Source organism: Rana temporaria, chromosome 2 (genome assembly GCF_905171775.1).
Source record: "Rana temporaria chromosome 2, aRanTem1.1, whole genome shotgun sequence".
Lineage (NCBI taxonomy): Eukaryota > Metazoa > Chordata > Amphibia > Anura > Ranidae > Rana > Rana temporaria.
In genome coordinates this window covers 4,800,969-4,817,733 of record NC_053490.1, presented here as the reverse complement: position 1 = coordinate 4,817,733, position 16,765 = coordinate 4,800,969, and the positions used below count along the sequence as shown (strand labels likewise).

Here is a 16,765-nt window from a genome sequence, read left to right as displayed (position 1 = left end):
AGCGCGGTCGTGCGACACGGCTTCCAAACAAAATTGGCGTCCTTTTTCCCCCACAATTAGAGCTTTCTTTTGGTGGTATTTGATCACCTCTGCGGTTTTTATTTTTTGCGCTTTAAACAAAAATAGAGCGATTCAGTAACATTTGCACAGTTTTTACGTAGGCGCAGGGCACCGTTTTTTCCCTGCGCCCCCGCAAATTTTCTGCGCTACCCTAGATTCACGGAGCAGTAGCTCCGTAAATTGCGTGGGCACTCCGGCAAAATGCACGGCGTAAGCGCGCGCAATTTAAATGATCCCATAGGGGGCGGGAATCATTTAAATTAGGCGCGTTCCCGCGCCGAGCGTAGTGCGCATGCTCCGTCGGGAAACTTTCCCGACGTGCATTGCGGTAAATGACGTCGCAAGGACGTCATTTGCTTCAAAGTGAACGTGAATGGCGTCGAGCGCCATTCACCATTCACTTACGCAAACAACGTAAATTTCAAATTTCGCGACGCGGGAACGACGGGTATACTTTAGCATTGGCTGCCCCTGCTATAGAAGGGGCAGCCTCACGCAAAAAACAGACGTATGCAAACGACGTAAACTGCGTACGCAGGGCTCGCGTAGGGTAGTGAATCGGCGTTAGTATGCAATTTGCATACTATACGCTGACCACAACGGGAACGCCACCTAGCGGCCAGCGTAAGAATGCAGCCTAAGATATGAGGGCATAAGAGCCTTATGCCGCGCATATCTTAGGCTGCAGTCGGCGTAACGAGGTTCCTGAATCAGGAGAAGTCGTTACGCCGGGGCAAGTAAGCAATTGCGCTGTGTAACTATGGTTACGCAGGCGCATTTGCTCTTTGAATCTGGGCCAATATTTTTTACTTTCTCCTATAATAAATATCCCCAAAAAATATATAATAAAAAAAAAAAATGTTTTACTCAGTTTAGGCCGATACGTATTCTTCTACATATTTTTGCTAAAAAAAAACAAAAAAAAACGCAATTAGCGTTTATTGATCGGTGTGCGCAAAAGTTATAGCGTCTACAAAATAGGGGATAGTTTTATGGCATTTTTATTAATAATTTGTTTTACTTGAAATGGCGGCGATCAGCAATTTATTTTTTTATCGTGACTGCGACATTATGGCGGACCCATCATTGGACACATTTGACACATTTTTGGGACCAGTGGGGTAGATTCAGGTACCTTTTGCGGCGGCGTATCTCCAGATACGCCGCCGTAATTTGAATTCCGCGCCCGCGTAGCGTTACGCCAATTCACAAAGGCAGTTACGCTGAAAAAATAGGCTTCCTCCACCGACGTAACTTGATTGCGGCGGCGTAGAATTGTGTGCAATATAACTATGGCCGCTAGGGGCGCTTCCGTTGTTGTCGGTGTAGAATATGCAAATTTCTTAGATACGCCGATTCACAAACGTACGTGCGCCCGGCGTTAGTTTTTTACGTTGTTTGCGTTTCGGCGTAAGGCTGCTCCTGCTATTAGGAGGCGCAGCCAATGTTAAGTATGGACGTCGTTCCTGCGTCTCGATTTGAAAATTTTACGTTGTTTGCGTAAGTCGTCCGTGAATGGCACTGGACGCCATTTACGTTCACGTCGATACCAATGACGTCCTTGCGTCGTCATTTACCGCAGTGCACGTCGGGAAATTTTAGGGACGGCGCATGAACTGTACGTTCGGCGCGGGAACGCGCCTAATTTAAATGATCCACGCCCCCTACCGGATCATTTGAATTACGTGCGCTTACGCCGGCCCCTTTTACGCTACGCCGCCGCAACTTACGGAGCAAGTGCTTCGTGAATACAGCACTTGCTCCTGTAAGTTACGGTGGCGTAGCGTAAAGACGATACGCTGCCGTATCAGTGCGTGTCCCTACCTGAATCTACCCCACTGTCGTTTTTTACATCGATCAGTGCTATAAAAATGCACTGATTACTGTGTAAATGACACTGGCAGTGAAGGGATTAACCACTATGTGGCGCTGAAGTGGTTAAGTGTGCCTAGGGATGTGTTCTAACTGTAGGGGGGGGATGGGCACTGTCCTGTCACTAGGAAGACTGGGGAAATGCCTTGTTTATATCAGCATTTCCCCGTTCTTCCTCATCGTGACACGCGGTCGGAGTCACGGAGCTCGTGGCGGGCGCACGCGCGTCCCACAATGCCGCTTCTTAAACGGGACGTGTATGTAGGTCCTTTTGCCTGCACTCGACATTCTGCTGACGTATATCTGCGTGCGGCATGTGGTTAACCACTTGTCCACGGGAAGGGCGTCATATGACGTCCTCGGCTTTGTGCGGCGATATCTGAATGATGGGGGCAGCTACAGGCGTCATTCAGATATCCCCGTCTTCAGCCGCCGATTCTGTGCACGATAAGAACGATCAAAGCGGCGGTTCCGCCGCGTGATCGTTCTTATAGGCAGCGGGAGGGGCCCCCCCCCCCCTCCCGCCAACATCCGGTGCTTCTCCGGGCTCTCTCGTGCCATCGGGGGCCCGGAGAGCGAATCGGTCGGTGCTGCCTGGAAAGCATAGAGATGATTGTTGTTATAGGCGATAGGAGGGGACGTCCCCCCCCCTCCCGCCACCATCCGGTGCTTCTCCGGGCTCTCCCGTGCCATCGGAGACCCGGAGAAACGATCTGCCGGCGCCGGTTGGGAGGCATAGAGATGACTGGTGACCAGATGAAAAACGGTGGTGTGTACGCGGCATTACTTGTTGGTTTTACGAACTTTTCGATATGCATGTTGGATGAGAATGGCTCCAGTCTAACAAGTCTCATCATTCAGAATACAATATAATGTATTAACTTGCTTTTGTGATCTCCTTACAGGGCTCCTCGATTTGCAATTCCTGTAGGCAATGGCCGCCTCCGACTCAACAGGTAAGCCATATTTAGACATGTATGAAGACACTTTAACCACTTAAGACCCGGACCATTATGCAGGTTAAAGCGGATCTCCACCCTCATTTACACTAGACGTCCATATTACAACCGCTGCAATCTAAGCCTGAATCGGCTATTTACATTTTAATTGTTAAATCTGTACCTTATTTTCGAGCAGTGGTTCCGGTCTGCCCCCCCTCGGGTTTTAGACAGGTTTTTTGGAGTTTCCGGCGCCGCGCTGTGCCTGCCGGGAGCTATTCTCAGAGCTCGTAAGATTCGGCTGTAATGAGACATCGCGCGACTTCATTTTGGAGGAAGTGACGCCGATGTAAACAAAGGAAGGGGCGGGCGTTTTCTTTCAGGCTGTGGGTCTTTGAGACTGTGGCTGTGTTTCACGAGGCTCTGTTATCATCACAACGGGGCGGGAACTTTTCATTCATACGCCTGCCGTTGCGATGACAACAGAGACGCTCACGCCAGTGCGCATGCACGAGATCGAGCGGTGGATGCTGGGACAGCATCCACCGCAAACAGGAACTACCTCCTTGTTGGATTCGAGCGCCCAAAGCCAAGATGGCCACGGGACGTGGAGGATAATATAAGTGTTTATTAGGGCAGAAATAACAGCGGAGGGGCGGACGAAAACGGGATACGTGAGTTTAGCACAGCAGTGCTAATACACATTTAAATTTGCCAACAAAAAAAAAAAACGATTGAGCCGCGGGAGATCCGCTTTAAGGACCTGGCCCCTTTTTTGCGATTCGGCACTGCGTCGCTTCAACTGACAATTGCGCGGTCGTGCGACGTGGCTTTTAAACAAAATTGGCGTCCTCTTTTTCTCACAAATAGAGCTTTCTTTTGGTGGTATTTGATCACCTCTGCGGTTTTTATTTTTTTGCGCTTTAAATAAAAATAGAGCGACAATTTTGAAAAAAAAAATCTATATTTTTTACTTTTTGCTATAATTAAATATCCCCCAAAAATATATAAAAAAAATCGCAATAAGTGTTTATCGTTTTGATTTGCGCAAAATTTATAGCGTTTACAGAATAGGGGATAGTTTTTTTGTTTAATATATTTTTATTGAAAGAAATAGACAGTACAATAATACGAGTAAATCAACCCTTTAAAGAAGAATCGTCACAGAATAGTAAATTGGAAAATATAACAAATGATGCATTATAGAGAGCCTGCAGCCACACTGGCAGTGTGCGTGATAAGCTCTCTCTCATGTCACGCTGCCCCGGCGGTCCCTCCTCTCTTCTTGTCCATCCCCATTTGCTTGTGACATCATCTGGGATGGACGAGAAGAGAGGAGGGGCCGCCGGTGCAGCGTGACATGAGAGAGAACTTATCACAGAGGCTTCCTGCATACTGGCTGCCAAGTAAACGCTGTGCCCCAATGTGCTCCAATATGCCCCGATGTGCGCCAATATGCCCCGATGTGCGCCAATATGCCACGATGTGCTGCAATATGCCACGATGTGTGCCAATATGCCCCGATGTGCTCCAACATGCCCGATGTGCTCCAATATGCCCCGATGTGCGCCAATTTGCCCCGATGTGTGCCAATATGCCCCGATGTGCTGCAATATGCCACGATGTGTGCCAATATGCCCCGATGTGCTCCAACATGCCCCGATGTGCTCCAATATGCCTCAATGTGCGCCAATATCCCCCGATGTGCTCCAATATGCTACGATTTGCTGCAATATGCCACAATGTGCGCCAATATGCCCCTGTGAAGGATATGTCAGTGTAATTCTCCCTGCTTGGTTAAATTGTGGGTTAGAGGTAAAATGGATTCATGTGTTACAAGCTATTGACATGTTAATGACCCGTCTGCAGCTAGCTCCTTATTTCAAAGGGATGTTAATCCTGTTTACTGTGATTAGAGGTGACTCATGTTATGTATTCTGATTGCTTCATTATGCGGTGCCAGGCTGCCCAGCTAATGTGTTCTGTACACCTTGTAATTAACTTCCCTGATGTCATTATTTAAAGAAAATGTGTCTCAGGTCGGCTCTGAATTGTCTGGCTATATTCTGTATGAGAAACTCCAGAGTGTGTGAAAAGGGGGTGGAGCTCCCATTGTTCCTTGATTAAGGATTTAGCTTGTAAAACTGTATTTATAACCAGCAGCAAGCTGCCAATAAATCAGTCTTGGTTCCAGCATTCAGTCTTGACTCATGTGTGGATGATCCTGTGATGTTCTTGTATGGAGAGGAGGGAATGCTTGACGGGGATATCATACCGATACCGTCACAATTGGTTGGCAGCAGAGGGATTTTCCCTTCTACTCTCCCTTACACCAGGATTCCAAGCAGACACTGGGAACAGTGAATGGAAGGCTGCTACACCCTGCTTAAAAGAAATACACTGAAAGAACTACTGGAAGTTCGTGGAAGGATTGCTAGCAACAAAACCAAGCGGGTCATCATAGCAGAAGTAATGGAGCTAGACCAGGAGAACGTGATTGCAGCAACGCCAGCAGTACAAGAGATGGAGACACCAGTGATTCAGGAAGAGGAATCACCAGCCAACAAGCTAATGAGAGAGACGCTAGCATGGTTCGGCCCGAACCCAATGCCGGATGTGGTGCTGAAAGTGATGGACCTGTTAGTAAACGCAGAACTACAGGAGGCTAAACAAATAAGAGACGCAGAACTACAGGAGGCTAAACAAATAAGAGACTCAGAGCTACAGAAGGATATACAAATAAGGGACGCAGAACTACAGTTAAAACTGGCAGCAGTCCAACAAGCAGCCGCACATTCTCCAAACAGTGAGTACAGCACAGCAGACACAAGGAAGATCCCGTTTAGCGCTTTTAAAGCTTTTGATGAAAAGGACTGTGAAATTGATAACTACCTGGCGGATTTTGAGCGACAATGTAACCTGCACCGAATAGCTAGAAGAGAGTGGGTCGCAATATTGTCAGGCAAACTGTCAGGCAAAGCTTCTGATGCTTTCCGGACCGTGCCAAATCAGGATATCCATAGCTACGCCCGGGTTAAAGAAGTGCTCTTGGCTCGTTATGCAGTAACCCCAGAGTCCCACCGACAGAAGTTCAGGGACTCACGCAAAACCACGAAAGACTCTTACGCGGAATGGGCATGCCAGTTGTCCCTGTCGGCCTCTAACTGGGTTAACAGCAGCCAGGCCACCACCGCAGAGGACATTTTGCAACTAATGCTCCTGGAGCAATTTTACAATCACATCCAGACGGATGTCAAAGATTGGGTGAGAGATCGCAGGCCCATGACTCTACCAGAGGCCGCGAAGTTGGCGGATGAATATGCGGATACTCGCAAGACAAACCAGGTCACACCACGGGTACAACCTCCACGACCAACGGCGCCCTCACACCCACCAGCCGCTAGATACCAACCTCCTAACAGACCGATGACATCGAGCCCTCGCTATCCATGCCAGGAGGACAACGAACAACGCTGCTTCCGGTGCAAACAGTTGGGTCACTTCAAGCAGAATTGCCCCCTGAATGACAACACCAGATCAAATTGGTCTCAACCTGGGTACCGCCCACCAGCAGCAGCCCATTGTGTAGACTCGGCTTGGGATCCCCAGGAGCTGGGTCAGGAAGAACCTTTGGGCACCCCTTACGAAGCCCTCATGGTACAATCTGTTATTACGGACAACAGGGAACACCATTGTCAGCTGGTCATGGGCGACAGCCATGAGCCGGAGGGGCCTTGGAGGGAGCTGGGCAGAAAGAGGCACCGCCAGCTACCCTCCAAGAAGAAGAGGTCCTGGAAGTCATATAACCAGCGGACCTGGGAGGAGAAGAAGCGACTGGAGGAGATGGAATCGCAGCGGGAGCCCCAGATGCGGGCCGAGATGTTCGCCAAGGGCCCACCGGTGGCCCCTTACACCACCACCCAGTTCCTGATGATGAAGGACCACGTGGAGAGCCTGCAGGACATGAGCAAGCAGGAGTTGATCCGTGAATACATGGAGCTGGAGGAGTGCATAAGCCGCATGGAGGAGGAGAACAACCGCCTGAGGTCACAGCAGGCCGACCCCCCCAGGCTCCATGAACTGGAGATGGAGCTGGAGAAGCTCCAAGAGGAGAACCGGCGGCTGCGGAGGGAGCAGGGGGTGGCTGACCTTATGGGGCTCTGAGTCCCCTCCCCCCCCGGACCCTGAGCACCAGTGCTACAGCATTTCAACAAATATAACTTTTCCTTTTTATGAATCTCCTGTGATTGTCACTTCAGAGCCATAACCTGCCCCTCCCATAGCGGGACACCTAGACGGCGGCGCACAGACCCATTCGCCGTCTTCACACTGACTTGTGGTGACTCTGCAGATCGCACAAAGACTTGGGGACTGACCGGCGTGTGATCTGACGACCCGGTGGCATACCTGAGTTGGAAGCAGTTACCAATGGAGGTCAGTCACGCCAAACGGAGTTAACCTCGGACTAAAAGCTCTGAACCCGTCAACCCTACTGGACCAGGGAAGGTCCAACCGGGTTTGCCGTAGCAGGGAGAAAAAGGGGGGCCATTGTGAAGGATATGTCAGTGTAATTCTCCCTGCTTGGTTAAATTGTGGGTTAGAGGTAAAATGGATTCATGTGTTACAAGCTATTGACATGTTAATGACCCGTCTGCAGCTAGCTCCTTATTTCAAAGGGATGTTAATCCTGTTTACTGTGATTAGAGGTGACTCATGTTATGTATTCTGATTGCTTCATTATGCGGTGCCAGGCTGCCCAGCTAATGTGTTCTGTACACCTTGTAATTAACTTCCCTGATGTCATTATTTAAAGAAAATGTGTCTCAGGTCGGCTCCGAATTGTCTGGCTATATTCTGTATGAGAAACTCCAGAGTGGGTGAAAAGGGGGTGGAGCTCCCATTGTTCCTTGATTAAGGATTTAGCTTATAAAACTGTATTTATAACCAGCAGCAAGCTGCCAATAAATCAGTCTTGGTTCCAGCATTCAGTCTTGACTCATGTGTGGATGATCCTGTGATGTTCTTGTATGGAGAGGAGGGAATGCTTGACGGGGATATCATACCGATACCGTCACAGCCCCAATGTGCACCAATATGCCCCAATGTGCACCAATATGCCCCGATGTGCGCCAATATGCCCCGATGTGTGCCAATATGCCCCGATGTGTGCCAATATGCCCCGATGTGCTGCAATATGCCCCGATGTGCGCCAATATGCCCCGATGTGTTCCAATATGCCCCGATGTACTGCAACATGCCCCGATGTACTGCAATATACCACGATGTGTGCCAATATGCCCCGATGTGCTCCAACATGCCCCGATGTGCTCCAATATGCCCCGATGTGCGCCAATATGCCCCGATGTGTGCCAATATGCCCCGATGTGCTGCAATATGCCACGATGTGTGCCAATATGCTTCAATATGCCCCAATGGGCGCCAATATGCCCCAATGTGTGCCAATATGCCCCGATGTGCTGCAATATGCCACGATGTGCTGCAATATGCCCCGATGTGCTCCAATATGCCTCAATGTGCGCCAATATCCCCCGATGTGCTCCAATATGCTACGATGTGCTGCAATATGCCACAATGTGCACCAATATGCCCCGATGTGCTGCAATATATCCCGATGTGCTGCAATATATCCCGATGTGCTGCAATATGCCCTGATGTGTGCCAATATGCCACGATGTGCTCCAATATGCCCCGATGTGTGCCAATATGCCCCGATGTGTGTCAATATGCCCTGTTCCCTGATGTGCCATGTGTCCTGATGTCCTGTGCCCTGATGTCCTGTGCCCCAGTCTGCTGTGCCTTAATGTTGTGTGCCCTGATGTGCTGTGCTCTTTACCCTGATGTGGCCTGGTGTGCTGTACCCTGATGTGCTATGCCCTGATGTTCACTGTGCCCTCATGTGCTGTGCCCTGATGTGCACTGTACCCTGATGTGTTGTGCCCTGTGCATGCATGCACGCCGGGGGGGCAGGGGCGGCAAAATGCACCTTCGCCTGAGTTGGCAAAAATCCATGCACCGGCCCTGTCCGTGTGCACAAATGATGCCCCACCGTGAACTTCAATTCCATTCTATCATGAAAAAATCTTGACTCCATTTAGGACAACTTAGTTCCAGAAATTATTCATGAAACAAATGAATCAAAGCCTTGCCATGCTAACTAAAACCGTCTATTTAATATTACTATAAAGGTGAGGAGCACTTTTTGGATAAACATCGTAATGACCTTATCCAGCATATAACGATGGTACATCCCGTGTTGGACTGTCTATTGGAAGGAGGTCTCCTGACTCAGGAACAGTACGACATTGTGAAGGAATCAGAAGTCATAACCCAGGAGAAGATGAGAGTTCTTTATAAGTTCGTCAGTGGTTGGAGCTTCTCTCACAAGGACACGCTCTACCGAGCTCTGAAGACCAGCAATCCCGGGGTCATTGAAAACCTAGAAGGAAATTCCCAATCAGGTACTAGCGCCTAATGAACCTTTTCTATGCTCGACATAGCTGTCCCGACGCAACCAGAAATGAGTTGTTTATAACAAAGCCCCGTACACACGACCGCTTTTCCCGGCAGGAAAACCGCCAGGAGAGCCTTTGGCCGGGAAAGCCGGCCGTGTGTATGTGTCAGAAAAACAGTCGGGAATCCCGGCGGGAAACTAAAGAACCTGGGGCCATATTCTCCTAGATTTCCCGCGGGCTGCGCGTAAGCCATTTACACTCCGCCGCCCCAACCTACAGGAGCAAGTGCTTTATTCCCCAAACACTTGCTCCGTAGTTTGGGGCGGCGGAGTGTAAATGGCCCGGCGTAGCCACGCGTATCTCCAAGGGGGCGGCTTCTATTTAAATTAAGCGCGCCCCCGATTCTAACGAACTGCGCATGCGCCGGGCTTAAAATAGCCCAGTGCGCATGCTCCAGTTCTCGGCGTAAAACGTCAATGACGCCGACGTGTGCGTCATTGACGTAAAGTCGTATTCAAGAACGACTTAGGCCGGGTACCCACGAGCAAACATGTACGGTGAAACCGGTCCGTCGGACCGTTTTCACCGTACATGCCTGCCAGAGGGCTTCTGTACGATGGTTGCACTAACCATCGTACAGAAGTCCGCGCGTAAACATTACGCGGGGCGTGTCGGCGTCGTCGCCGCGATGATGACGCGGCGACGTAGGCGGGCCTGCCATTTAAAGGCTTCCACGCATGCGTCGAAGTCATTCGACGCATGCGAGGGACGGCGGGCACTCGGACATGTACGGTAGGTCTGTACTGACGACCATACATGTCCGAGCGGGCAGGATTCCAGCGGACGGTTTTAAAACACGTCCAGGAATATTTGTCTGCTGGCCCGGCGGGCAAATGTTTGCTGGAATTCGGCCCGCTCGCGCCTACACACGACCGAACATGTATGCTGAAACTGGCCCGCGGACCAGTTTCAGCATACATGTTTGGTCGTGTGTACGGGGCCTTAGGGAAACGACGTAGCCGAAGGAAAAACACGACGCGGACCCGACGCCATACTTAACATGGCCTACGTGGGACTTGCGTAAACTTACCCCTCATATAGCAGGGGTAAGTTTACGCTTACGCAAACGACGTTAGCGACGGTTACGCAACGCGAATTCCTTTTGTGAATCGGCGTATCAGGCTCATTTGCATAAACAAATGAGACCTGAACGTAAACGCCACCTAGCGGCCGGCGGAGTAATTACATTTAAGATCTGACAGTGTAAGTGACTTACACATGTCGGATCTTCAGCGTATCTATGCGAAAATGATTCTAAGAATCAGTCGCATAGATACCCGGGGCCAAAAAAGAGAGATACGATGGAGTATCCTGAGATACTTCATCGTATCCTTACTCAGAATATGGCCCATGCTCTCTATTTTGCCCCGTCGGGATTCCCGGCGTTTTTTCCCCCCGGCCAGATCTACTACTTACCTATGGGAAAGACTGCGAGGCAGTGCCGATTGAGCATATACATGGCCGGGATCCACAGAGCGAGTACGCTGGCGTATCTACTGATACGCCGGCGTACTTTCAAATTTCCCGTGTCGTATCTTTAGTTTGAATCCTCAAACCAAGATACGACGGCTTCTGGCTTCGATCCGACAGGCGTACGGCTTCGTACGCCTTCGGATCGTAGGTGCAATACTTCGGCACCCGCTGGGTGGAGTTCGCGTCGTTTTCCGCGTCCGGTATGCAAATTAGCGATTTACGACGATCGACGAACGTACGCGCGGGCCGTCGCATTTTCTAACGTCGTCTGTAGTCGGCTTTTTCTGGCGTATAGTTAAAGCTGGTATTTTTCGGCCTATAGATAGACTTGCCATGTTGAGTATGGCCGTCGTTCCCGCGTCGAAATTTAAATTTTTTCTTTTTTTTTTGCGTAAGTCGTTCGTGAATCGGGATGGACGTAACTCACGTCTAAGTTCAAAAAATCACGTTGTTGCAACGTCATTTCGCGCAAAGCACGCCGGGAAATTTATGGACGACGCATGCGCAGTTCAATCGGCGCGGGGACGCGCTTCATTTAAATGAAACCCGCCCCCTGAACGCCGATTTGAATTCCGCCGCCAGAAATACACTACGTCGCCGTAACTTACGGCGCGAACTCGCTGAGGATTCGAATATACGCCAGGTGAGGTACGGCGGCGTAGTGTATGTCTGATACGCTGCGCCGAGCGCAATGTATGTAGATCTGGCCCTATATATTTTTTATCAGCAGACACCCTAGGGAATAAAATGGCGGTCATTGCAATTTTTTTTCCTCGCACGGTATTTGTGCAATAATTTTTCAAACGCTGATTTTTGGGGGGAAAAAAAACAGTTTCACGAATTAAAAAAATAACAAAACAGTAAAGCCCAATTTTTTTGTAAAATATGAAAGATGATGTTACGCCGAGTAAATAGATACCTAACATGTCACGCTTAATAATTGCGCACATTCATGGAATGGCGCCAAACTTCGGTACTTAAAAATCTCCATAGGCAACGCTTAAATTTTTTTTACAGGTTACTATTTTCGAGTTACAGAGGAGGTCTAGTGCTAGAATTGTTGCTCTCGCTCTAACGCACGCGGCGACACCTCACGTGTGGGGTTTGAACGGAGTTTACATATGTGGGCGGGACTTACATGCGTGTTCGCTTCTGAGCGTGAGCTACCGGGGACAGGGGAGTTTTAAAAAAAATATTTATTTTATTTTATTTTTACTTTATTTTTGTTATTTTTACACGTTTTTTTTTTATCACTTTTATTCCTATTCCAAGGAATGTAAACATCCCTTGTAATAGGAATCAGTGTGACAGGTCCTCTTTATGGAGAGATGTGGTGGTCATAACGTCACGCCCGGGCCTCCGACGGTCATAGAGATGAATGGTGACCATCTGGTCACCAGTCGTCTCTATGCTTCCCAGCCAGTGCTGGCCGATTCGTTCTCCGGGCCCCCAATGGCACGGGAGAGCCCAGAGAAGCACCGGATGGCGGCAGGAGGGGGGGGCGTCCCCTCCCGCTGCCTATAAGAACAATCAAGCAGCGGAACTGCCGCTTTGATCGTTGTTATCGTGCAGAGAATCGCAGGCTGAAGGCATCATTCAGATATCACCGCACAAAGTCGAGGACGTCATATGACGTCCTCGATTGTCAAGCGGTTAATCAGGGTTCCCAAAGTTCTCCTTACATCAGAGTCCACAGAGCACTCCTTACATCTGAGTCTACTTCACCATAGTGTACTCACTCACTTGGAGGCAGGGGAGAGAAGGGAGGGAGAGGGAAGACTACAGTCACAGACAGTGGATGGTAAACTCACTCCACCGAGGACGGAGGCCCAGGCACCACAATATATCTGTTGGCTGCTGGGCTTCGAATTCCTGCCCACGCATCCCACAGCCCACCGGAGATTGGAGAGTAGGCGGGAAGACCATAGAGGGGTAGGGGCAGGAGGAGCAGATTGAGCCCTCTCTCCTCGCCCCCGTCTGTGGGAGGACTGTGCTGGCTCTGGGCGGTGTGAGAGAGAGTGTGCATCAGCCAACTGCAGCTAGCCCTCCGGGTATGGTTGGCGACCCTGGTGATTAAGCCCAGCCTGTGCACATGGACTCGGTGGCTGTGGTTCTTCCGTTACTTGGAGAGCCACAGCCTGGTCTGAAAAATGTGTCTGGGTTTCTGGAGCCTGGACACATGATTCAAAACCTGGACTGTTCAGGTGAACCCTGGACAGGTGGCAACCCTTCCCAGAGGCGGCTCTAGGCTTCGTGAGGCCTTAAGCAAAACGCAGACACGGGGGGGCCCCATTCGTGTCCATAACACAAAGCTGCAGCCTCAATGACCGGCCGGCGCGGGATCGCGGAGGCCCCTTGCTCCCGCCGGTAATTGAGGCCGCGGCTTTACAGCCTGCACAGAAGGAAGCTGAGGCCTGCAGAAGGAATCTAGTAGTGGCCATCTTGTGGTGGCCGTTGGCATTACATTACAAGTAGCAAAAAACAGCGGGCCAGATCCACAGTGAGAGTACGCCGGCGTATCTACTGATACGCCGGCGTACTTTCAAATTTCCTGCGTCCTATCTTTAGTTTGAATCCTCAAACCAAGATACAACGGCATCTGGGTTAGATCCGACAGGCGTACGGCTTCGTACGGCTTTGGATCGTAGGTGCAATACTTCGGCATCCGCTGGGTGGAGTTTGCGTCGTTTTCCACGTCGGGTATGCAAATTAGCTTTTTCTGACGATCCACGAACGTCGCATTCTCTTACGCCGTCTCTAGTCGGCTTTTTCCGGCGTATAGTTAAAGCTGGTATTTTGCGGCATATAGATAGACTTGCCATGTTAAGTATGGCCGTCGTTCCCGCGTCGAAATTTGAATTATTTTTTTTCTTTTTTGCGTAAGTCGTCCGTGAATCGGGATGGACGTAAGTCTCGTCTAAGTGCAATGCACGGCGGGAAATTTCGAAACAGAGCATGCGCAGTTCATTCGGCGCAGGGACACGCTTCATTTAAATGAAACACGCCCCCTAATCGCCGATTTGAATTCCGCCGCCAGAAATACACTACGCCGCCGTAACATACGGCGCAAATTCTTTGAGGATTTGAAAGAACGCCAGGTAAGGTACGGCGGCGTAGCGTATCTCTGATATGCTGCGCGGGTTTAGATCTATGTGGATCTGCCCCAGCAGTTCTATATGTGTTTTTTCACTGCCATCTCCTTCCCTCTAATTAGAACCCCCAAACATTCTATATATTTTTTATTCAAACACCCTAGAGAATAAAATGGCGATCGTTGCAATACTTTCTGTCACACCATATTTACGCAGTGGTCTTACAAGCGCACTTTTTTTGGGGAAAAATACACTTTTTTTACAGTAATTAAAAAATAAGACAACAGTAAAGTCGGACCAATTTTTTTTATATTGTGAAAGATAATGTTATGCCGAGTAAATTGATACCCAACATGCCACGCTTTAAAATTGCGTCCGCTCGTGGCATGGCGACAAACTTTTACCCTTTAAAATCTCCATAGGCGACGTTTAAAAAATTCTACAGGTTGCATGTTTTGAGTTACAGAGGAGGTCTGGTGCTAGAATTATTGCTCTCGCTCTGACGATCGCGGCGATACCTCACATGTGTCAGGGTTTGACAAATTTGCTTGGAATCTAGGAGCCAGCTAAAAAAGTTAGGAGCCAGAAAACGCGCCCCGTCCCGACGAGCTTGCGCGCAGAAGCGAACACATACGTGAGCAGCGCCCGCATATGTTAACGGTGTTCAAACCACACATGTGAGGTATCGCCGCGATCGGTAGAGTGAGAGCAATAATTCTAGCCCTAGACCTCCTCTGTAACTCAAAACACGCAACCTGTAGATTTTTTTAAACGTCACCTATGGAGATTTTAAAGGGTAAAAGTTTGTTGCCATTCCACGAGTGGACGCAATTTTGAAGCGTGCTGCGCAAATACGGCGTGACAGAAAGTATTGCAACGATCGCCATTTTATTCTCTAGGGTGTTGGGATAAAAAATATATATAATGTTTGGGGGTTCTAATTAGAGGGAAGAAGATGGCAGTGAAAATAGTGAAAAATTACATTAGAATTGCTGTTTAACTTGTAATGCTTAACTTGTAATACCAACGGCCACCACCAGATGGCACCAGTTCACAAAAAAAAAAAAAACTTTTTTTTTTTTTTTGCCCACCTTCCAAGCCAAGTTGCCATGGACAGTGGCCCGGATTCAAGAAGCAATTGCGCCTGTGTAACCATAGTTACACAGCGCAATTGCTTACTTGCACCGGCGTAACGAATGCTCCTGATTCAGGAACCTCGTTACGCCGACTGCAGCCTAAGATATGCGCGGCATCAGGCTCTTATGCCCGCATATCTTAGGCTGCATTCTTGCGATGGCCGCTAGGTGGCGTTTCCGTTGTGCTCAGCGTATAGTATGCAAATTGCATACTAACGCCGATTCACACCGTTACGTGAGCCCTGCGTACGCAGTTCACGTCGTTTGCGTACGTCGTTTTTCGCGTAAGGCTGCCCCTGCTATTAGCAGGGGCAGCCAATGCTACGTATACCTGTCGTTCCCGCGTCGCGAAATTTGAAATTTACGTAGTTTGCGTAAGTGAATCGTGAATGGCGCTGGACGCCATTCACGTTCACTTTGAAGCAAATGACGTCCTTGCGACGTCATTTACCGCAATGCACGTCGGGAAAGTTTCCCGACGGAGCATGCGCACTACGCTCGGCGCGGGAACGCGCCTAATTTAAATGATCCACGCCCCCTACGGGATCATTTAAATTGCGCGCGCTTACGCCCGGCATTTTGCCGGCGCGCCCACGCAATTTACAGAGCTACTGCTCCGTGAATCAAGGGTAAATTTGCGGGGGCGCAGGGCAAAAACGTTGCCCTGCGCCTCCGTAAAAAATGCGCAAATCTACTTGAATCCGGGCCAGTGATTGAGCAGAGGCAAATTAGGCGACCACGAGGCCCCTGTGGGTGCGAGGCCTTATGCGACCGCCCAATTTGCCTAATTTAAGAGCTGCCTCTGACCCTACCACAATAGTCCTCCATCATACAGTTTGCTCATCTAAAACCGTAGCATAGCCGTGATGCGCAAAAATGATAACCTTCTGTCCTTGCTCTTCTAACTGCAAACTTTTTCTTCTTCAGAGATCACAGAAAAGGCCTCGCCTGGTGACCCCATGGAAGGTGTGTAAAATATAAATATATTATAAAAAAAAAAACACGATACTCCCTATTTTAGACCATCTAATCAAAGTTAGCCTTGAGATGAAGGAGCTTATCCCAAAAAGGGGGGTTGTGGGAGACGGCGCCCCGAAAAGTAAGAGATGATGGAGGTTTTCTTTGTAAAGTTATAGGTCTTCATTTGATTATATGATAAAATATAACACTTTCAACGCGTTTCTTTGCTTACACGGGCCACTTCATCGGGAAAACGTACTAAGACACTGAGGCCCAGATCCACAGAGAGCACGGCGCACATTACGCCGCCGTAGAGTAACCCATGTACGCTACGCCAACGCAGCGCAGAGAGGCAAGCATTGAATTCAGCAAGCCAGTGCTCCCAACGTTGCGCCAGCGTGGCGTGGGTTTCGAAGGCGTACGCCGGCGTAGGTGGAAGTGGGTGTGACCAGGGCCGGACTTACCATTGGGCTTGACTGGGCTCATGCCCATGGGCCCCGCCCAATAGGGGGCTACGGGAGGAGGAAGCAGGAAGAGCCATGCCGCTGCTGATGAAGAGGTAAGAAGTCCCCTTCACCCCCCTGCTCAACAACTATGATCGGTGCCCCCCTCAACAACTTTGATCAAACAGCGACCCCCCCCCCCGCTGAACAACTCAAATCGGTGGCAGCCCCCCCGCTCAACAACTTCGATCAGCTTTG

The 16,765-nt window shown here is 49.6% G+C and overlaps 1 protein-coding gene across 1 annotated transcript; it reads left to right on the top strand.

The window, feature by feature from the left end:
* Positions 1 to 2,829: 2,829 nt before the first annotated feature.
* On the top strand, positions 2,830 to 16,297 carry LOC120928456 (NACHT, LRR and PYD domains-containing protein 1a-like). Its single transcript, XM_040339555.1, has 3 exons — positions 2,830 to 2,888; positions 9,077 to 9,349; positions 16,032 to 16,297. The coding sequence occupies exons 1-3, from the start codon at positions 2,867 to 2,869 to the stop codon at positions 16,076 to 16,078; spliced, it is 342 nt and encodes a 113-aa protein (XP_040195489.1). The 5' UTR covers positions 2,830 to 2,866; the 3' UTR covers positions 16,079 to 16,297.
* The last annotated feature ends 468 nt before the right edge of the window (positions 16,298 to 16,765 follow it).

What these genes read in the sequence shown, in the direction of transcription:
- LOC120928456 (XM_040339555.1), top strand. Translation starts at nt 2,867, where the DNA reads ATGGCCGCCTCCGACTCAACAG. An exon ending in GGCCGCCTCCGACTCAACAG is followed by an intron (nt 2,889 to 9,076) that starts GTAAGCCATATT and finishes ATTACTATAAAG; the next exon opens with GTGAGGAGCACTTTTTGGAT. An exon ending in AGAAGGAAATTCCCAATCAG is followed by an intron (nt 9,350 to 16,031) that starts GTACTAGCGCCT and finishes TTTCTTCTTCAG; the next exon opens with AGATCACAGAAAAGGCCTCG.